At 43.0% G+C, this 23,517-nt stretch overlaps 1 protein-coding gene across 1 annotated transcript in view; it reads right to left on the reverse strand.

Moving 5' to 3' along the window:
• Positions 1 to 6,643: 6,643 nt before the first annotated feature.
• HACE1 (HECT domain and ankyrin repeat containing E3 ubiquitin protein ligase 1) overlaps positions 6,644 to 23,517 on the reverse strand; it is a 98,588-nt gene continuing 81,714 nt past the window's right edge. The window contains exon 23 of the mRNA XM_064508829.1: positions 6,644 to 6,883. Within this exon, the coding sequence (XP_064364899.1) occupies positions 6,835 to 6,883 (49 nt within the window). The 3' untranslated portion in view covers positions 6,644 to 6,834. The remainder of the gene's footprint in view (positions 6,884 to 23,517) is intronic.

Below are 23,517 nucleotides of genomic sequence, written 5' to 3' on the forward strand. Positions count from 1 at the left end.
GATATTCTGAAGTATCCAAAATATCTGTATAGGGCTGGCAGACAACATACAGGACCTATGCTCAACCTTTTCTTTCTACCGAAGCAGCTGGAGGCAAGGAAAATACCCTAAGGTATTAGCTTCAAATGGCAGTAGATGCCTATGTGAAGGCAACTGAAATGAGTTTCTAGTCAGTGGTTCCCAGGGAGCTAATCAGTGCTCCAAATGCACACATGCCTCTATTTTTCAGCTTAACTGCATCTTTAATTCCCTTGACTACTTGAGTATTGGCTACTCTCTACTGACTGTAATAGAAATTTAGATACATGTAGACGTAAATACCTAAATTTTGGAGTCTCATTCTGGAGCTCAACCCTTCCCAGAGAGTCTGTTCTTGTCTGCCACAACTTGTAGGTGAATACTGCTGTATTTATGCTGGTGTGCACTGCAGATCTACCATGTCCCATGACCATTTTGGGATTTGCAACTTCTTAGTTCTGCTCTATTTGGGAGCAGTACATCCTTTAAAATGTGAGAAAAGTCCAACAACAACAACAAAGGAGTTCTGCTAATAAGCATTATATTCTCTATTTTACACAAGGGGACTAGAGGAGAGAGCTTTATTTGCCTGAAATCACAGAGGAAGCCTATGCCAGGCCCAAAAACTGGAAGCAGGTTCAGTGCTTTGGCTGTAACCAACCTGTTCTCCTGTAGGTTATCCAGATCCTAAGGGACTGCTTTCAGTCACTAACCAAATATCGGATATTTGTGATATCAAAGAAGACATAAGGAGAGATGATGGCACCATGTGAAAATTTTCAACTTAGCACATTCAGGATGCTTTTTCCTTCTTCAAAAGGTATATATCAGCCTGTCACAGCATTGGAGTGTGAAAGCAGAGACACCACGCTCTTCCTGATGAACAGGGGTCCATGCAGAGAGGGCAAGGTGTGTGCATTCAGCACAGTGAGTGAGTGTGTCAGTAAGGAAAACAGAGGTGGTCCTACCTTGCTAAGTCCCCTACCAGAAAGCCACATCCACCAGGAAGGAAGGAAAACAAGAACAAGTGATTGGAACTACTTGGACCTATAAGAAGAATAAGAGAAGAAGTAAAATTGAAGAAGGTAACCTCTCAGCTAGAGAGAATTTGGTAGTCGGGACAGAGAGTAGGAAGAGATCAGCACTCGATTTTTTATGCAAAGAATTTGGACAACCGTTTGGAACAAACATTTCAAGTTTGCATTTAAAGTTAAATTGGGAGAGACAACAAATAATAAGAAACAATACAGGCAGATAAAGAAGGTCTTAGAGTAGATATTTTAAATACCAACAGAGCTAATAAATGCAAATGAAGTTCAGTGCAGATAAGCACAGAATTATGAGGCTGAAAGCAAAGAATGAAAAGGAGGAACTATCTGCTTAGTGGCAATCAGCTGCACTGTAATGACCAAGAATGTGATCTGGGGAATTACTGTGAAAGAAATCCCCAAAGCTTTCAGCCCAGTGAGGAACTGACTGATTGAAACAAACATGATGATAGGCTGTACTAAACCACCGAAGTATAATGTTCAGTTTCCACACCCTGCAAAGGCTATGAGTGAAATACCCCAAAGCAAAAGGATTAAAACCAAAAAAGCAGCACTAACCTCATAGAATAAGATGGATTTTTGCCCTTGGCTCTTGTATGGCATCCGAATCTTCTCTATTGCTCTGCTCTTTTGTTACTATAATGTCCTCTTATATTATTTCATTTTCTTTTATTATTTTTTAATCCATCATATAAAACTTTATGAGAGCTTAGCCAAGACAGGGCATCTCCTTCACAACCGCTGTAATCTATTGTTCAAGTCAGCCAGATTTTTAAAACATAAATCCAAATTCTGCCTTGGATGCCTGCCTAGATTACCAGATGACCTCAGAATCATGTGCAGGAACAAAACCGAAAACAGTATTACTGCATTATAGTGATGTTCAGAGAGGGTGTTGGCAGAGCCTGGGATGTGACAAGGAGGAAGTGAGTTGGGCAGAGATAGAGAAGGACTTGCACTGACAAAAATCTGGTGCATAAACAAGACAAAAGCTGGACGATCAGGAAAACCATCACTCCAGCAGTTCAGTTTGTCCAGCCATCTCTCATCACAGGCCCTCTAGAACTGACTTAGTAGCTCCTAGCACCCACTGGCATCTTCTAGTACAGCCCGAGGCCTCCTTATCCCCATACCTCATCCTCACCACTGCTCTTGCCACCTCCAGCTTTCACTGAATGTAGGGACATGGCAGGACATAAGAAAGGCCATAGTGGATCATCAGCCTGAAAGTTCACTTAGCTGATGCTTGCAAAGGGGATAAGCACAGAGCAAACATAGCAATATTTTTCCAGGACTTCATTGAGCCCCTGAAAATCTGTTGTTTGGAGGTGCCTAGAGCCAGAATAGTTCTTTGTAATTTGCTTCCATTTAGTTTTCCAGGTTACCTTTTAAATGCATTTGAACTTTTAGTATCCACACAGTCTTGTGACAAGAAATTCCACAGGTCCATCTAAAATGAGACCAGTATTCTAGTTGAGGCCTATGATGAGTAGAACAGGATATTAACTTTTGTGCCTTTTTTATAGTAATATACCCTACCTCAAGAATGCTCAGCTTGTGGTCAGAGTTTTTCAGCAGAATTGGTTCCTATTCAGTTGTTTCTAATCCTGTATTTGGCAGGAGTAAACAACTGCACTGAGCGTGGAATCATGTCCTTGTCTTTTTTTTTTCAGACTGTTTCTGCAGGTTGCTGACACCGTTTAACCTGTCCTTGACATGGTTGCTCTCCTATCTTCATTTTGTTTCAACTTTAAATTTAATAAGATATTTCCTACCCATCAAGTACGACATTAATGACAGTATTGACTTGTATCTCAACAAGAACAGACTGAAGAGCTCTATAAATCCTTCCATTCTGTCAGTGAAATGTTGTCTGAGTACACTTCTCTAATGTGTTGTGCATCCACCTTGCAGTAATTTCATCCAGTCCATGTTTCCCAGCTTGCTTCCAAGAATATCATAAAGACAAACTCAGAAGCCTCACAAACATCAACTTACTTTTTTCACTAGATACTTGCATAGAGTGTTTGCTCCAGTGTTTTTCTGCATCTGAATTCACAGAATCACAGAACAGTTGGGGTTAAAAGGGACTTCTGCAGCTCATCTGGTCCAACTTTCCTGCTCAAGCAGGGTCAACTACAGCAGGTTGCCCAGGGCCATGTCCAGTCAGGTTTTGAATGTCTCCAAGGATGGAGACTCCACAACTTCTCTGGGCAACCTGTTCCAGCTTTCAACTACCCTCACAGTGAAGAATTGTTTTCTTATGTTCAGATGGGATTTCCTGTGTTTCAGTTTGTTCCCATTGCCTCTCAGCCTGTCACTGGGCACCACTGCGAAGAGTCTGGCTCCATCTTTTTTACGTGCTAGGATCAGATATTTAAAAAGATTGATCGGATCCCCCTGAGCCTCCCCTTTTCCAGGCTGCAGTCCCTGCTCTCTCAACCTATCTTCATATGACAGATGCTCCAGTCTCTTTAATATCTCTGTGGCCCTTCACTGCATTTGTTCGAGTAGCTCCCTTTTGTACTAAGGAGTCCAGCACTGGACCCACCACTCTAGATGTGGCCTAACCAGGGTTGAGCAGAGGGGAAGGGTCATCTCCCTCGACCTGCTGGCGATGATGTTCCTAATGCAGCCCAGGAGGCTGTTGGCCTTCTTTGCCACAAGGGCACATTGCTGGCCCTTGGTGGTCAACTTGTTGTCCACCAGGAGTCGCAGGTCCTTTTCTGCAAAGCTGCTTTCCAGCTGGTTGGCCCTCAGCATGTACTGGTACATGGGGTTGTTCCTCCCCTGGGACAGGACTTTGCACTTCCCTTTGTTGAACTTCTTGAGGCTCCTCTCTGCCCATTTCTCCAGGCTGTCAAGGTCCGTCCAAATGGCAACGTGATCATCTGGTGTATCAGCCACTCCTCCTAGTTTTCTATCATCTGCAAACTCACTGAGGGTGCATTTGGGCCTGTCATCCAGATCATTAAGGAAGATGTTAAACAGTATTGGCCCCAGTATCTACCCCTGGGGAACACCACTAGTCACTGGCCTCCAGCTGAACTTTGTGCCACTGATGCCCTCTGAGCCGAGCAGTTCAAGGAGTTTTCAGTCCACCTCATTGACTATTTATTTACCCCATACTTCATCAGCTTGTCTATGAGGATGTTATCAGAGTGTTAAAAGTCTTATTCAAGGTAAGTCAAGGTGAACAACATCCACTGCCCTCCTCTCATCCACAAAGCCAGTCATCCTATCATACAAGGCTATCAGGTTGGTTAAGCATGATTTCCCTTTCATAAATCCATGCTGACTACTCCCAATCATCTTTCTGTCCTTAATGTGCCTGGAAATAGTATGCAGAATTAGTTACTTTATCACCTCACCAGGGACTGAGGTGAGGCTGACCGCCTGTAGTTCCCCAGATCCTCCTTCTTGCCCTTCTTGAAGATAGGGGTGACATTTGCTCTCTTCCAGTCCTCAGGCACCTCTCCCAATCACCACAATCTTTCAAAGATAACGAAGAGTGGTCTCACAGTGACATGGGCCAGCTCCCTCAGCACTCACAGGTCCATCCTGTCAGGTCCTGTGGACTTGTGCATGTCCAGTTTTCTTAAGTGTTCCCTAACATGATCCTCCTCCACCAAGGGTAAGTCTTCGTTGCTCCAGACTTCCCCTCTGGTCTCAGGGGCCTGGAATTCCTGAAGTCCAGTCTTACCAGTAAAGACTAAGGCCAAGAAGCCACTGAGTACATCTGACTTTTCTGTGTCCTTTGTCACCAGGGTCCTGCCCCAGTTAGCAGTGGGCTCACATTTTCCCTCATCTCCCTTTTGATGTACCTGTAGAAGCTCTTTTCGTTGCCCTGTACATCCCTTGCCAAATTCAATCCAGGTGGGCTTTAGCTCTCCTAACCCCACTCCTGCATCTTTGGACAGTGTCTCTACATTCCTCTTAGGTCACCTGTCCCTGCTTCCACCTCTTCCATGATTCCTTTTAATATTTGAGTTTAGTCAGGAGCTCCATGTTCGTCCCTGCAAGCCTCCTGCCACCTTTGCTTGATTTCCTGCTTGTTGGGATGGACCATTCTTGAGGTTGGAGGAGGGGATCTTTCAAAATCATCCAGCATTCCTGGATCACTCTTCCCTCCAGGGCCGTATCGCTAGGGATTCTTCCAAGCAGATCCCTGAAGAAGTCAAATTCTGCTCTCCTGAATCCAGGGTTGTGATCCTGCATTTTGCCCTGCTCCCTCCTCACAGGATCATGAACTCCACCAACTCATGGTCCCTGCTGCCTAGGCTGCCCATAGCTTGCACATCCCCAACCAGTCATTCCTTGTTTGTAAGTATGAGGTCCAGCAGAGCGCCTCTCTTCATTGGCTCTTTGATCACCTGTGTCAGGAAGCTGTCACCAATGCATTCCAGAAACCTCCTGAATTGTTTGTGTCCTGCTGTGTTGTCTCTCCAGCAGAAATCAGGTCATTAAAGTCCCCCATGAGGACCAAGCCCTATGAATGTGAGGCTTCTTTCAGTTGTCTGAAGGTCTCCATTACATCTTCCTGATCAGGCAATCTATAGCAGACACCCACTACAAAGTCACCCAATTCACGTTGACTGGTCCTCAGCAACTCTTCCACCCATCTTTTTCCTTCATAAAAAAAGGCTCTACCTTGCCTTCTCCCAAAACCTCACCCACGCTCCCTGAGCTCTCAGAAATAGCTTCCTGCAGCTACAGGATCATTTCAGGCTATTCTCTGGATATTCTAGTCCTAAACATCCTAAGGCCCAGCAAGAACACCCAATTCAAAGACTTCACCTTCAGATAACTATTCTCCAGCTTCCCAAACTTTAACTGGGACATAGCTCAAGCTGTAATGAAAATGTGTGAAAATGCAAAAGACTTTGCACACTGTTTTGGTGGCATTTTCTGTCCACAGCCTTGCTGCTCTGTTGAGCAACAGACCAACCAACCTCTTCTTTGGTCATCATCTCCTTCCAGTAAGAACGCTTGAAGAACAATTTATTGCACAATTTCTTATGTCTCCTGCTAGTTTAGTCAATTCTTTTCATGCAGAAGAATAGTGAGCAACTAAAGTAATCATGACAGGGCACTGATGTGATTGGAGTTCAATCCACTGGGTTAATAGTGCAGGTCCCCCATTGCCTCCCAGTTATTAAAAATGCCTCCTCTTTCCTATTCCTGCAAATAGCTGTTTTCAGATGGATATCCTCATAATTGTACATTCCTGGGCATATTGCTTCTCACTCTGTTCTAATCCTTCTATTTTGGTCAGTTTAGTGTAACAGACCTTAGACTGAACATTTTCAAGCTGTGACAAAGGTTGAAAAACCTACTTACCACAAAATGAGACTCTCACTTGCAGGAGATGCCAAGTTCGTGGGATGCAACAGGGCTCCAGTCTTTATTAGGATCTCTGAAAACAGCCATACTCCTAATCACAGGGCTCTCAAGTCTGGGTCTTTTTGTTTCAATGAGGCTACTTTGCAGTCCTCTGCTGGCCCAGTGGAGCCTAAAGCCTGGGGTAAGTGTTGTCTGAGCATTTCTAGAGGACACAAGGCCACCATAAGCAATTCTTGCACTTTCCCTAAGCATTTCCAAGTATTACAATAGTATAAAGCTGCTTTCTCCATCTCTTTGAGTCCCAAAGTGCAGAGAGAATCCTTAATAACTTATGCTTCACCAGCAAATCACCCAAATATCTGCAGAGTACCTGGGGTGTGAATTCCAGGGCTGGAGGAGGGTAATATCCCATCCTTAGCACCTCTCACACAAAGTTCTGCCTTTGGGTGATTGACTTTGTGACTTTCTTCACCCTGAAAAAAAAAAAGCATATGGTGAAAAATACACATACGCATTTGAAAAATACACCTTTAACAGCAACTGCTGGGCAGAATCAGTTGAACTCAGATACAAAACTGCTTTTTGCCAAACTCCATGAAAGCATCATAAGATCTCATTTTATCTCTGTTCTCTAGATTTATTGTAGTGATACCCTCTCATACCTCCACTCCAAAAAGCATTCCCATTATAAACCTCCTTCCTTTTTCAAAGATTTTAACTCACCTCCTTACGTGCATGATGCTGGAGCTTGGCATACAAAATCCTTAGTCCAGATGTGATTCTTTTTTTAAAGAGACTAAAATCAGTTCTGCAGTTTTTGATTTACAGACACATAAAAACTATAAGATTTATACTTTAAAAAGCTAGTAAGAGTATCTGCAAAACAGAAATGATTGAAGCTGGGGGGGGGGGGGGAATGAACTATCCCAGATTTTAATCCTGGAATCATCTGTTTGAAAGGCAAAGTATTTTTTTTTTTTCCTCAGACCTCATCTTCTCAGCATCCACCATTTTTAAATATAGCAAAGGCTAAATTGATTCCACCTGCAGTGAAGGTGCTGGGGGGGGGGGGGGGAGGGAGGGGATAATATAGTAGGAACAGAGATTTTTGCCCATGGTATGTGGTGTGAGGGAACAATTTTGGTATTTGTAGATAAGACTCAAGGAGTTACATGGCATGACCAATGAACCGATATCATGACACCAGACAGAGATGACAGCAAAATGGGATATTAGCAAAGCTGGCATTGCACGCAAAAGATAATAACTTCTGAGAAATAAAGAACTCTATGCGATGACATGGTGGGTGATCTCTTAGAAATACAGCTGCTAACAAGCTGTCCAATGAAGGGGGAGATCAGCCAAATAGGCAGTTTTCTGTGGGTGGGCTAATTCCCATGTACTGTTCCAGATATCCCCAATAAAGCCAACTCAGTCTATTAGTGAGAAGCAAAATCTGCTATAGTCCAGTTCTCAAGCCACTCCAGAGATGGCTGTAGGTGCCACCAAGCAAAAAAGGGTCCACCTCTGCTTTCCTTCATTGTTGTTCAAGCCCACCCTTATCTATTTAAACAAACAGACACACAAGCCTATTAATGAATTAGTTTACAGCAAAAGGTCCTTTAAAGGAACAAGGTCCTTTACCTCTAGCAACTCAGCCAGTAAAGGACAACCGTAAAAAGTAGTGTTCCTAGGTTACTTGTCGTACATCTTGCATAATTTTATAACCCAAACAGTGCTTTCCACATTCAGAAAATGAAACCACTAGCAGCACCATTGTTTTACACTGTCCTGCTGATAAGGAGGAGAAAGTGGGTAACACAGGAAACCTGCTGAACAAATGTTTAAGACCAGAAGGGACCACTAGTATCACTTAATCTCTTCCTTTTGCATAGCTAGGCATACAATACTGTACTTTGTATTTCATGCCTCAGTTTGGCACAAGCTAGCAAGCACAGCCTAAACCCTCCAATGGACTGAACATGTATTTTGTTTGCAAGTCTGTGCCATCCCACCTCTGCTGCAATGACCCAGCCTTGCTGCAAGTCTACCTGTGCAATAATCCATGTGCTCCTTGGCCAGGCCGACCATTAGAAAACTAAGTTAACACTTCAAAAACTGGAGTACGTGAGCTTCTTGGTAGATACATTACTGGTCTTTCCAAGCAGAAAACCTAATTGACTAAATTTTCTGGTGCCTCACAACACAGGGAGCCCCTTTGGATTTATTTAGCCTCCTAGACCATGTGCTTTCAAAGGCATCACATGTACAATGATACAAAGTGAAGCTTAGGCTTGCTCACTGGTCAGCTGTCTCATGTGCAGTATCACATCCTCTGAATTCCCTTGGCTTTTCTCTATTTCTCTCTCTTTCAAAATTACACATGCGTTGAAACATTGCTTCATCTATTTCTTTTTTCTTCAAGAGCTGTGCCAAAAAATTGGTATTTTATTAAATCTATGTGCTGTAAAATTGCCACTGTGAACTTTGGCTCACACTCAGAAGTGATCCAAATAAGAGTAGGAAGGAATTTCACAAAAAATTAAACAAGTTTAAAAGTCAAACCATTGAAGGTATTTCAGTAGCAAACCAAAATGGGTCAAGGCACCATTTGTGACCTTATTAATTGTTTCTTATAAATTGAGTAATAGAAGTGATAAAATAATGACTGCTTCATTGAGTTTCTTTTTGATACATTGCCTGAAAGACCTGATATATTTTAAAAGGGCACTCCAATTGTACATTTTAGATATCCCCTGGCATTATTTGAGTATAGAGCCTAAAAATATTTAACTTTTTAAGGCATAAAAGAAGTGTACAGAGAGATGCAAAAATGGAAGTTACATCACAATTTTCTTTTTAAGGTGATTCATAAACCAACAGTTTGGTAACTGCTGACTGAGATATTTTAATGGAAACTTCAGAGTATCTAATATGAAACTTCTTTTCATCTATTCTGCAATGAAATACAAGCAAGGAGCATGGGAACAGGATATTAACAAAGGTGCAGCTTCTTGATAATTCATGAAACCAATAACCAGCATTGTATAAAATACAGACTTAATTTGCCCTTGTGTTCTGATTACATTTTCCCCTTAAATTTACATGTAAATGTGCTCTGTATGCACTATTCTCACTACCTACCCCATGCAGTTGTGAAGGTTTTGTTTTTCTCACTTGATGATGAGTAAAATGATCTCCCTATATATCCCTTGATAGAGGGCATGAGGTTTAAGTGGATTTTATTTTAGACAATTCTGGGAAGAAAAATGTTGTAGTATTGAAGTGCAAAACAGTAGTCTTTATTATGCAGTTTTACTTTTCAAAAAATAGATATCAAAGCACTTGAAAACAGAACCTTTTAAAACTAAGTTAGGGAGCTCAGCATTTTCTGCTATGCTTATCATTTGGTTCCATTAAGCAAGCTCACTTGTGAGCAGGGACTTTTCCTCCCTAGCGATGAATCCTGCAATAACATACAAGCCTAGTGCATTTACTTTCCCTCATAAATTGTCACAGTTGAAAACATCCAAAAATGTTTCTATATTCTCTTGTATCAAAATCAGTCCTATAAAAACAGAATACAGCCTCAAATAATACATTACCACAGTACTATAAACACTTTCTGCATGAGGAATACTACACTGACGTTGCTACCGAGCTGTAGAGACCTGCAATGCAGTAAATGTTTGATAGGAAATGAAAGGGCTAGAAAGGTTTTCATTTCCCTTATGTGAACTCAAAGTATTTCATATTTCAACATATTTATAAACATGCCCTTGTTTCAGGCTTTTAGAAAAAACAAGCACAGTTTACAACTAAATGACTACTATCTACAAGTGGCAATTCCAGCTAGCAGCCTGTAATTTTGTCAGGGATAGATAACAGAGCGCTGTTATACTGCACCTGGTTAATCCAAGCTCGGTTTATCTTGTCTGCATAGTAACTCAGAGATGGAAGTGGTAACAAATCTCATGGTGCATGCACACATGCTGTTGGCTTGTTCATCAGATTTTATTTTATTTTTTTTAACTCCATATAAAACATTCTTCCAAGGTCTGCTAACTATAGAATGTACCTTTCAACTCTGGGACAACCAAAACTTAATGGAAAACTCAACTTTCATTCAGCAGTTATGAGAGAGGTAATGAGAGAGAGAGGTTTTTCTAAACAAATGAGTTTTCATATTGGAAACAGTCTACTTTATATTTTAATGTGTCATGGCAGAACATTAAAGTGTGCTGTGCAGGCTTTTAGAAGAGAGAATATTACCATTTGTGGTTAGTCACCATCCACAGCCCATTATTTGAAGAAAAATACTATGCACTAATGGCAGCACATAGGAAATTGCTCCCTTGATAGAAATGGTTTACAGCAAGTAGGAAACAACTTTGGAATGGAGATTCACTAATAGCTTTACCTTGTCTTTGCAACTTTTTATATTCTTCTTTGCCTCTGCTGCAAAGTTGACTCTTTAATAGGATAGAGATTTTATCAGAGTGTATTAGTCATTCATATAGTTTCTGTGAGTGGTGAAAATAAATCATTCTAAGCTGAAAATGTTTCTTAAAGACCATGAAAAGCACCCTTTTTAAGTGGCTCCATTAGGTACAATTACTCTATTTATTTCCAGTTTTAGATCTCCCAGTCTGTATCTCGTTCACTTGTCCTAAGGACTTAACTTGTAATTTATCTTTTCAAATCACCCATCCCAGGTAAGGTTAAATTTCTGGGAAAACAACCGATAACAATATACTTCATTTTTAGTAAATATGAGACAAGTGTACTTTGCCCAGACTTCTGCATTAGCAGGTAAATACTACACAGAATAGCATGGAGTCAACATTAAATCTGGATGCTGCATTTTCTGTTCCATCAGCAGACATTGCAAAATGCAGACATTTCAGTAAAGCTATTTTTCAGAGTAAGATTTAACTGTGTAACTCTCTTGCATAGCACATAGTGTACATTAATACTTTTTATTTTCCATATTGCCTTTCATCTAACAATCTCAAATGGCTTTTGAGGCATTAAAGTATTAACCAGAAGTGGTTTGCATGTTACCAAAAGAGGTTTCTTTTTCTACTATTGAGCCATTCAGGTTTCTTCTCTCTATATGGCCAAAATCCAATAGTGTTCTTTTTTCTATTCCAGCCATAGAAGCATGTTCACATGAGCATTGGTCCTGACTTGTTTTGGACTGCCTGTTGCTAACACATATAATGACATTTATGATGTGTTGGTATTTGCAGAGAGTAAAGCCCTGCATGATTTCTACCCCCTGTCCTTTCCCTCTGTAGTCTGGAGGGGCTGGGGAACAGCTGGTGGGCAAAAATATCTGGTAGTTGGTTATATTGTGAGTCCTCATGCATGGTGAAGAAGTCTGCAAGCTGTAAGCAGAGGTCAAGTGAGATGTGTCCTTACCAGTAAAACTCACCAGAACTAGAGTGGGAATCTGAGCAAGTAGCAAGTTTTTTTGTCTTTCCAGGTGCCCCAAGGAAAATAACTCTTCACCCTGTAAGATTAACTTACTGTGTGTGATTCACACACAGCATCTGGTCATTTAGAGCAGGACTTCCAATAGCTTGGGCACGCACGTATTGTCCTTGGGAGCATGAGTTGCCAGTTCATGTTCCAGCTGACTACCCTATAGCTTGCGTAGTCAGAAGGAAGGTCTGCAGGCTCAACCCAGACCATAATAAATATCCCACCATGACTGTTTTCATACGTATATAAATTGATATATATTCTGCAAAGTCTCTGCATAGCTACCTCATACATTAGCAGACAGCACCAACACTAGTAGAGCTTGGCTCTTTCAGCTTGGGTTCATAAAAAAAAAAAAAAAAAAAAAAAAAAAAAAAAAGCAGCTAATTCATTTGAGCATCCCTCCTGGACAGGAATACATGCAAGCGCAACCCTCTTCCTGTCCTGCAAGGCCATTTCCTCCAAAGAGCAGTACTTTTAGCCAGGTCAAGGCTGAACCCAAACAGATCAGCTCCACAGAGGGAGGAACAAGTTAATATCCCACCAGTGGCAGGAGGAGCAAGATGCTGAGCCTCCCAGTAAATTCTCCCTGCCTAGTAGGAACAGGCTGTTAGCTGTCTGCATAAGTTATCTCCACAATCTGTAAAATAAGGAGATTCTACCTGTCCAGCCTTCCCTCCCTGAATATATTGTAACAGTAGGACATAACTCAGCAGCTGGAGATTAAAACTGTAATTCAGATGCCCAGGTACTTTATAGCTGAATTAAACCTATGTTTGAATTTTGTCTATTAAGCATTTCAGCTCAAAGAGAATAAGAAAGTTGGGTAATTTATTATTTAATGTTTTCAATAGACCTTACTATCATACTCTAAAGCAAATAGTTTGTGTGAGATACTTAAGTAGACAGGAGTTGTAAAAAGGCTGCACCAAAAGGTTTTATGCTGATGCAAATGCAGAAAGAAGATTGCTTTATAAACCTGCTTTCTGTGCAGTAGCTCATTTAAAGACTGAAGAATTCTTTGCTAAGTTTTCATTAGCATAAACATGTACAGGACAATTTCAGTTCTTTTAATGAGTTTGGAGAGCATGCCTGTCTCAGGCTTCAGCATTTTGGTCCTACCCTTTCTTCAGCTCTGCTGATGATACCGCATTTGCCTATTTCCTAAGAAAAGGTTGATTTCTTTAGCACACCCTACAAAAGATGAAACAAAGTAGCACACTTTTTTTCTTCTTCTTTTTTTTTTTTTTTTTGGAAACATCTTCATTGCAAGCGACCTATCCTGTCAGTTCTCCTGTTCCGTTAGCTAGGAGTTTAATTCCCTATTAGCAGAGCATTGTGTTCCACCAGGGGCTGTGCAATAAAACACAATCTTCTCAATTTTTCCATGGAGAAGGTGTTTAAAAATACAAAAATTACAGGACCAAGGTACCACTGCTATCCAAAATGTGCACAGTCATTCCAACCCTTAAAAAGTAGGTATTAAATATTAGTGTTGCAACCCAGTAGCATTTCCGCCTACCTTTTGCAGTGGTACAGGTATCATTCCCTGCTCAGATGTGATTACTCTCTCTCATACTGCCAGGCCCTTTAAGGAGACAGAGCCATTATAGGTGTCAGCTCAAGAGCCCCTCAATGCACCACGCTGATAGAAAACCAAGCACAGAGTTGGCTACACAGTGCCATGCAACAATAAATGTGTTTTTTCTGCTATTTAACCCAGACATTCTTAACAACAAAACACTACAATTTAGAACCTGAGACCCTGAGAAGGTCTCTTATTTCAAGGACAAAAGGCAGAAGCTGATGATCACTGCAGCTGAATTTTTAGGTTGCTTCAACACTTCCTCCATCATCAACCTTATACATCAGATGTTGCCAACAGGCTTTTCAGAGGCCAGCTTGCTCAGTGTCTAGAGACAACAGCAATGACAAGCCAGCTGTTTTAGAGAGAAAAAAAAACAGCAATCCTAACCTCTAGGGTCCCATTCTGTACAGGAGCATTAGATGGCTGGGAAACAGCAAGAAACCAGACAAAAAAAAAATCGGTAGACTCGCATTCAAAGGACCCTGTGGGATACCAGTGGTTTCTGACAGAAACAATCATCAAATGGAATGGGGAAAATGCACGGATAATTGACTGAAGCAACATTAATGTCCAGATAACTCTCCAGTTCTCAACTAATACTTAAAGGAGATGTCAAAGGAGCAATAGAGCTACTAATAATGATTATATCACTTTTCATCCCATAAAACCTTTGGATGCTTAACAGAGTGCAGGATTACTCATCTACTGCCGAATTACAACTGGCTACAACAGCCATATTGCAGCACTATACAATAGCTATTATGAAGGAAATGAAGAATAAACTTCTGCTATTGATCCAGCAATGGGAATGTACAATAGACAGAACGTAATTGTCTGAGCTAAAGCAGAGGAAGGTTGCAAAATGGCAGTAAGGGAGTGTATTAACAAAGCACCAACAAAGTTAGCAAAGTTAGCCTTGAAACGTCCAAGAAATCTCTGGGAAAATAGTCAGACGACACAGGGGAAATCAATGGCAAAGGTTTAACGTTACATCAGAGAGCAAGGAAGAAGGGAACCTCAGCTCTGCCCAAGTATCCCACCTTCCTTCCCCCCAAAACATAGTAGCCTTTCCAGCCAAAACCATCACAGGCCCTGTGTGTGTGTCTTCTGGCCTTGTCACAGGAGTAAATGATGACTGTAAATACAAAGTACGAAAAAGCAGAGTGGGAAAGGAAAAGAGGAAGGGCATGTCCTAATGAGAATCCCTCTCACCCTGCCTCTCGGGATGCAGGGAATTGCACTCCTCACAGCCCCTTCAGGTGCTGGACAGTCCTCCCTCTAGTTTTCTGGCCCCAGGAGAAGGTCTAGCTTTGCTGGCACAGCAATAACGCATTCAGGGAGTGCCCAAGAGTGGTGTTTCATGGCCCAAACTTACTTTGTCAGAGTAGCTGCTACAGCTGCTAGACACTCTGACTCTGCAGCTTGGAGGCCCACATAAGACAAGTGTTGTCTACTCAGCTATTTCTGCAGCATACCTTTACTGCTAGTTATTGGCTCCTGCAGAAGACAATCCCTTACTTCTGGAACTAGCTTTTCATGTTTTCCCACAGAATATGGCTGCTTCAGAATGCTCAGAAAAAGGTGATCAGCAAATCTTACCATCCACAAGAACTCCTCTTTATATCAAAGGCTGCCTGCCCCATACAGAAGAAGAGAGAAGCAAGGATGGATCTAAAATTTACTCATAAAATTAGTGAGCTCAAAAATCTGTCCTCTTTGAGAACAACCACTTTCTCCATAGATCAGCTCAGATCTTCCTGTATTCACTGATGTCCTCCTATCCTGTCATCAGACCTCCCTAGTAATGTTTTTCTAGCAACGTGTTGAATTTTGCATTAGTACTGAACTTAAACACAAAGAGACATTGGACTTGGAGAAGCTGTTTGGTTTTGTTTTCATTTGCTTTTAAGATTACCCAAAACATCATTAACATCACACAGGTATGGAATGAACCACTGAAGCAAACAGTCATGCATCTGTAGGAGGAGCAAAAGCCACACAATACCGACTTCTCATAGTTAAAACCATACTTTGATGTTAAAGAATAGTGAACTGAAACTGTCTAGAGGTAGCCGCTTAGCACAACTTATATAAAACTTGCTTAGCATGAGTAGCTAAATTTGCTGAAGCCTTAGGCCGCACTTAGATAAAATAATGAACTTTTACTTAGTCCAGTAAGAAAAGGGCCTCAGAGCTGGTTCAAGCTAGGAAGATAAGGAAGTTACAAGCAGTCTGCATTCCTGCGTCTCACACTCCGAAAGGGAGGGTGTCTGCAGGAATGCGTCTCACACTCCGAAAGGGAGGGTGTCAAGGCTTTGAAATAAGACCAGTGCAGGGCATTAGGACCTTGAGGGACAAAGCTTTAGCTCACTGCTGGGGCAGTGTTAATTGTTATGATTTAGAATCACCTCTTCCTCAGGACCTTGAGACACAACAGTAAGACCCCACAAAAACAGAGGTACAACCGTCAGCAGAGACTGCAAAAAACAAAAATAAGGAGAAAAACAGCTTACCTCAGAATGACGATGATACCTAATGAGAAGCAGGAGACCCCAGACCAAAAAATTACTATTGGTCTAACTACCACGTGAGGGGTGGTAAATGTAAGTTGAAAAAACTATAACTGCCCAGGATTTGTTTATGTTAGGGTCCCTCTTCAGAGGCACCCAGCTCGAGCTGTAATTACTGCACGCACGTCATTAATATTTAATTATTTAATTTGTTTTGATTTGGCTCTGAAATTTTTCTGCGGGAACCTAGGGTCGAGCCCTGTTATGGTGGCTGACAAGCCTAATTTCCATAACATTGATCTGAGTCTCAGGCATTTGAAGGCAACTTACTCATTTGAATTGCAAAAACTTGAGAAATGTGAAAGCAAAAATGAAATCATTAAAAATAACAAAACTCACAGAGGCCACAAAAATCAGTTAGTAACAAGGTGCAATGGTTTACAGAGCAACCAGGGCTGATCAGGAAGGTCTATAAGTTGTCCACTGACACAGAGAAGATGGGGGTGTTAGTCACTAGAGTCACTTACAACTTCTATCTATTACTTAACTAACAAAAATCATCAACTTTCAAAGTAAAAAAAATCATTCATATAGGAAAGTACAGTTTGAAGAGACTTGTTGGACTGCCTGCTGTAATGAAGATTACTGTTGGAAGTTAGCTGGCATTTTCTACAGCTCACAGCAGGTCAAGATCAGCAGAGTCAGTCTGAAAAAAAAGCTTTCATCTCCTGTTTGTCAGGAAGCTGGATGTGCCTCAGGTACATTTAATCCATATTTTATAGACTTTGTAATATTCTGCAAACATTCCACTAAACATTAGTAGTCTTGCTGTGGCATGATGCATTGAAAGGACCTGATGACTTCATTGATTTAAATGGTCTTTGGATAAGACCCAGGCTTGCATACTTGCCTAATCTCATACTTGCCAAAACCCAATTTAAAAACCATTAAGTCCTGTGAGGAGGGGATTATCATCAAGAAATTATTTTAATTCAATAGCATTTAAGCTTAAAGTAATAGCTAATAACAAAAATCAATGCTTAGAAGAATGTGTTTATAGTGCTTTGAAGATATGTTCTTCGTTATTTATAAAGAGAAGAGCTGACTTTGAGTAAACAGTATCTCGTTTCATGGGAGGAAGAAGGAAAAAAGGAAGATACTCTGTGTCAGTCTGGAAATAAATAGCTTTTGTGTTATTTGAAAAAACTCAGACAGATAACAAGATTGACATCTGAACCGGAAGATTTTGAGTGTTTTGTGCTCTTAGGTAGTAATCTATTTTTCTGACTGCTTTCAAAAAAATGGCCACCTCCATCAGCCAAGAAAAGCGGCAAAAAACAGGTCGAATTAAGCAAGGAAGCATTGTGAGAGCTTGCCAAATTACAGAAAAGGACACACAATTAATTATGGTTCTGACTTAATTAACTTGGGTAAGTTACAAACTAGCTGTTCCAGCATCATTTTTTTCCTCATAATTACACTCAGAGTTATCATGCTTCCATGACCAGAGGTGGAACATCTCACAGGTGAACAGTTCTCCCATGCAACAGTTTAGGTCATAAATGTGTTGATACATGTCCACCCTAGAGAATGAGAGGTAAGTTGTTGGGAGCTAAGAAGAGTAGAGACAGACTAGCCTAAGTTATATCACTGACGTAAAGCCGTTGCACCTACAGCAAATGCTATTCTGCCACATATTAACAAGGCTTTCATTTCCAAGATAGCAAAGGGTGTGCAAAAGGAAGTGTGTGGCTGCACCAACATTGCTGCTACGACCACTTTTTCATTTTGGCCAGGAAGTGGGCTGGCAGCCTCAGGTTCAGGTCCCGCCTGAGATTAGAGCTAGGGCTGGGTTAGGGTTAGGGTTAGGTGAGAGAGAAAGCCAGGAGCCCCACGTGGCATGGGGCTGCAAAGGGCATTGCAAAGGAAGTGTGAGGCTGCACCAACATTGCTGCCACCTCCACCTTTTCCTTCAGGGCTGGAAGGGGGCTGGTGGGCTGAGGTCCTGGGCCCACCTCAAATTAGGGCTAGGGTTAGGGTTAGGGTTAGGGTTAGCGTTAGCATTAGGCGAGAAAGAAAACCAGGAGCCCCACATGGTGTAGCACTGCAAAGGGCATGCCAATGGAAGTGTGAGACTGCACCAACATTGCTGTCATCTCCACTTTTTCCTTCTGGGCTGGAAGGGGGCTGGTGGGCTGAGGTCCTGGACCCACCTCACATTAGGGCTAGGGTTAGGATTAGGGTTAGCGTTACGCAATAGAGAAAGCGAGGAGCCCGTCATGGCGTGGGGCTGCAAAGGGCATGCCAAGGGAAGTGTGAGGCTGCACTAACATTGCTGCCACCTCCACTTTTTGCTCTTGTGCAGGAAGGGGGGTGGTGGGCTGAGGTCCTGGCCCTGCCTGAAATCAGCGCTAGGGTAAGGGTTAGGTTTAGGTTTAGGCGAGAGAGAAAGCCTAGAGTCCCACGTGGCATGGGGCTGCAAAGGCCATGCCAAGGGAAACATGTGGCTGCACCAACATTGCTGCCACCTCCACTTTTTGCTCTTCTGCCGGAAGAGGGCTAGTGGGCTGAGGTCCTGGACACACCTGAAATCCGGGCTAGGGTTAGGGTTAGAGTTAGGGTTAGGGTTAGGGTTAGGTGAGAGACAAAGCCAAGTGCCCCATGTGGCCTGGGGAAGCAAAGGGCATTGCAAAGGAAGTATGAGGCTGCACCAACATTGCTGCCACCTCCACTTTTTCCTTCTGGGTAGGAAGTGGGCTGGTGGGCTGAGGTCCTGGATCCGCCGCTAATTAGGGCTAGGGCTAGGCCTAGGGTTAGGTGAGAGACAAAGCCAGGAGCCCCAAGTGGCATGGGGCTGCAAAGGGCATTGCAAAGGAAGTGTGAGGCTGCACCAACTTTACTCCCACCTCCACCCTTTGCTCTTGTGCAGGAAGGGGGCTGGTGGCTGAGGTCCTGGAACTGCCTCAAATTAGGATTAGGGTTAGGGTTAGGGTTAGGCGAGAGACAAAGCCAGGAGCCCACGTGGCATTGGGGCTGCAAAGGGCATGGCAAAGTGAGTGTGAGGTTGCACCAACTTTACCCCCACCGCCACCTTTTCCTCTTGTGCAGGAAGGGGGCTGGTGGGCTGAGGTCCTGGACCCGCCTCATGTTAGGGCAAGGGTTAGAGTTAGGGTTAGGGTTACGGATAGGCGAGAGAGAGAGCCAGGAGCCCCAAGTGGCATGGGTCTGCAAAGGGCATGCCAAGGGAAGTGTGAGGCTGCACCAACATTGCCACCACCTCCACTTTTTGCTCTTGTGCAGGAAGGGGGCTGGTGGGCTGAGGTCCTGGCCCCACCTCAAATTAAGGCTAGGATTAGGGTGAGGGTTAGACGAGACGGAAAGGCAGGATCCGCAAGTGGCGTGGGGCTGCTAAGGGCATTGCAAAGGAAGTGGAGGCTGCACCAGCTTTGCTGCCACCTCTACCTTTTCCTCTTGTGCAGGAAGGGAGCTGGTGGGCTGAGGTCCTGGACCCACCTCTAATTAGGGTTAGGGCTAGGGCTAGGGCTAGGTTTGGGCAAGAGAGAAAGCCAGGAGCCCCACGTGGCATGGGGCTGCCTAGGGAAGTTTGAGGCTGCACTAACATTGCTCCCACCACCACTTTCTCCTTCTGGGCAGGAAGGGGGCTGTTGGGCCGAGGTCCTGGACCCACCTCACATTAGGGCTAGGGCTAGGGCTAGCGCTAGGGCTAGGCAAGAGAGAAAGCCAGGCGCCCCACGTGACTTAGGGCTGCAAAGGGCATGCAAAGGGAAGTGTGATGCTGCACCAACATTGCTGCCAGCACCACTTTTTCCTTCTGGGCAGGAAGGGGGCTGGTGCGCTGAGGTCCTGGCCCCACCTGACTTTAGGGGTAGGGTTAAATTTAGGGTTAGGTTTAGGGCTAGGTTTAATCGAGAGAGAAAGACGAGAGCCCCACCTGGCATGGAGCTGCTAAGGGCATGCCAAGGGAAGTGTGAGGCTGCACCAATATTGGTGCCAGCACCACTTTTTCCTTTTGTGCACCAAGGGGGCTGGTGGGCTCTGGTTCATTTCCCACCTATAATTACTCTTAGAGTGAGAGTTATGATTAGGGTTAAGTTTAGGCCACGAGGCCTCGTGACATAGGCTGTGTAAAATGCTTCACTACTGCTGATGCTGTGAATTGCTCTCTCGCAGCAGGCCTATGGTAAGCAACATAAGTTGAAGATGGTCCTGATTAGCCACGAATAGATAATTGTCTTCCAGCCTTAGCTATGCCAGACAAAAGGGTGACCATCTCCAGCTGGTGATCACCCTTCTCCCTTGTTGCAGGCTGCTCTCCCTGCCTACCTGTATGCGGAGTGGTCTGTCCAAGCACTCTCATTTTGTTTCAAGCCAAGCCATCCAAGCTAGCTCACATAAATACTGCAGGTGTTTTCCTAAAGCAAATAAGAGCTCACACAAATGTCCCATAGCCTGATCAATGTGGGAAGTAAACTCTTCCACCAGCTCTTGTAAAAGATGTCCATGCACAGCCTGCAAGCCTAGTTTTTTACATTAGCAGCTTTTTGTTTCGACGGAGAGATGCTCCATGTCTGAACCACATCGTGCCACAGGACAATTTGTATGAATAGTTTTCTGTCTCCACCTAATTTGGCCATTCCTCCTCAACAAGTTTCACTGCTTTTTAGGAGCGCAATAGAAAGGGTTGACCAAAGAAGAGGAAAAAGTAGCATTAACAAGATGATGGCTCTCTTTAAGAGTCTCTTTGAAGCCATCATAAATAGGTCAACATAGACGGACCTTAAGACATCAGCAGAAAGCCTCAGCACTCAGATGCCATCACAAAACTTTCAACTCTACTGAGAAGTGTTTTGCTCTACGCTGGGAAGGGTGGAGACTGTTATTTTACACACTAGCATGAATCGCATGAACCTGTTACAGATTCTGCCTCTTCACTCTGTTGGTGCTTGGCTACCTATGCTAAATGGTATCTGTAGTCACGTTTGCTTTCAGGCGTGTATTTGCTCAGGGTGACTTTCAGCTGATAAGTGCTATGAGAAATCCTCTCACCTGTGCTAATAGTGAATGCCTTTCTGGATCATGAAATGAAATCAGGCCTAATAAAATGACATTGCAATTGCACATAAAATGATAGTAATGAACCAGCAGGAAGACAAACAGTACTTCTGCAATCACATGTGCTGCACAGAAAGCTGTCTGTCAACAACAACTGACCTCCTTAAGTTGTCATGCCGAGTACCTGATTGTACGATTCACCATCTACAGTGCTGAAGGGAGACAGATCTCAAGCATCATTTCTTTATTATTATCATCTGCCATAGATTCAAATGATCTTTGAAGTGAGGAGAGATTAATAAACAGAAACAGTTGGTCTGTTCCACCACTCTGCAAAGATTAATACCATGGTGTCCTTGGCAAAACCTTGCTGTGCGATAGCATTGGGAGTGAAGCAGTAATGGGGATGCTATCAAGACTCCTGAAGACTTGGAGAAATCTATAGCTGCATCCTCTGGGTGCCAAAACAGGGCTACAGGATGAGGCTTTGTCTCATAAAAGTTGAGTTGCTTTTAATAGATTTCATACCCTTTCCTGAGATAAACTGAAATTGACAGTATGTATAATAAAAAATAGAAGCAAATGCAATGGAACTGGCTCCAATATTTCTTTGGATACGTTCCTGTTGTTATCACTGACCATCTCATAGGCTATAACCACAACACTTCCATGTGCTTTAAAGAAAGGCTAAATAACATGCTCCAGCTTATTTAGGATGTCTGTTGCAGAGCAAAAAAAAATTTAACCTGATTGTCCAAATCCCAGGTTAGCATCTCAAGCACTGAGGCATCTTTCCTTTGCCAAGTATTTATCAGACCACTTCACGATTCATTGCCTTTCCAAATAGCTTTTCACGGAGGAACAGTGTGTTGCAAAAGGCTTTATAGATTGAGCTAGAAAGGTTTTCAGAAGGTGAGACAGGAATGATTTCTGATACGGAAAGCAAAATGCTGCCTTGAAAGAGGTTAGAGAAGCAGGTCCACATCACTTCAGTGATGCTGCAGAACTGATATGCTGAGTATTTAGCCTCAAACATGAACCAAGGAGGCTCTGCTTCTCCCTACCTTGCAGCCTACTCCTTAGGTGTCATCTGGAAATTTTTCAGCTCTTTCATCCCTCAGAACAGCTTCAAAGAGCCCCTGTACAGTCCCAGGGCAGACTCTGCTATAAAAACAGAATTATGCCAGTTACAGACATGACTTTTGATAAGTTATCAGTAAAACCTCTTATGTGAACTAGGTACATCGTGATAGTATCATATATCAACATTATTTCTTTTTTTCTCTATCCAAGTAGCAGCCAGCCTTACTGACCATATGAATAGCCTAGAAAACTCCTATGAGCCATAAAACAGGTATTTCAGAAAGCCAAGGGAGAAGGAGGGGGCTGGAGCCATGGAAGCCCAGGGGATGATAGCTCCTCACACCCCACAGCTTCGCTACAGGATGGGACTCAGCTGGATGCAAGGGCACCCTGGCAGTATTTGGCTGAACATGACCTAATGACTGTCTCCTGCAGGGAGGATTCTCATTGCCCAGCATTTAACACAGCCCTGCTGCTGGTCACTGGAGCTGAGCTTGAAAGGCTGCATGTGGCTCTGAAGTCACAGGCTGGCCACACAGGAATCACCAATACCACTGTAAGATAACTTTGTAGTGTTATTCAGAGGTCTGCCCTGGATCAAAGGAGGGGAGGCTGTGTCCCTACCATTATCCTGGCACATTTAGAGCAGAACAACTTCTGAGTTTGAACAAGAATTCATTTCACTTATCTGACAAAAAATCCCAGGGAAAAGCCTACTCAAGCGGATTTTGACAAAAGCTGCTTCAGCTCAGCTACTCAGAAAGACCATTCTTTCTTTTTGTGTCTGAAACGGTCAGTGGTGCCCTGCTTGGCGGCACATTGACTCCAGCACCACAGGGTTTTGGGGCTGCGGGGAGGAAAATGGTAGATTTTAAACGAGTCCCATCAATAATGTCTTAGTGGGTAAAGTGCAAAAGGTTATTAGACCCAGGGCCTTTCAATAAGACTTTCAGGTTGCTTCTTCTGAAATCCTGCAGACTGAGTTTTTCAGATTCACTGACTATTTTCTCCAGTCTGATCCTATAAAATACAACTGAGGGTAAACAAAGACCTGAATACTTCACCTAAATATCTGTTTTCAAACAGCATATCCAATGGTGTTCAGAAAGTGATGCCACATGAATTGCTCCTCTAACATTTTGCTTCGAGCTTGCTATGCACAACCAGCATTTTCAAAAACAAGACAATGTGTCTGTAAAGAGATAGAAACTAAAAAGAGCTGCCAGGTTAGGGTCTTGAAGTCTAGTTACTGCTGTGCTGGAGAAAGAAAACTTCAAGCAAAGGTCTAGTACCAGCAGAAGAACAAGTACAAATAGCTACACAGATACATTTTTCATCCAGTTCATTCTCCTAAACTTGCCCCGGG

This window comes from Dromaius novaehollandiae, chromosome 3 (genome assembly GCF_036370855.1).
Source record: "Dromaius novaehollandiae isolate bDroNov1 chromosome 3, bDroNov1.hap1, whole genome shotgun sequence".
NCBI lineage: Eukaryota > Metazoa > Chordata > Aves > Casuariiformes > Dromaiidae > Dromaius > Dromaius novaehollandiae.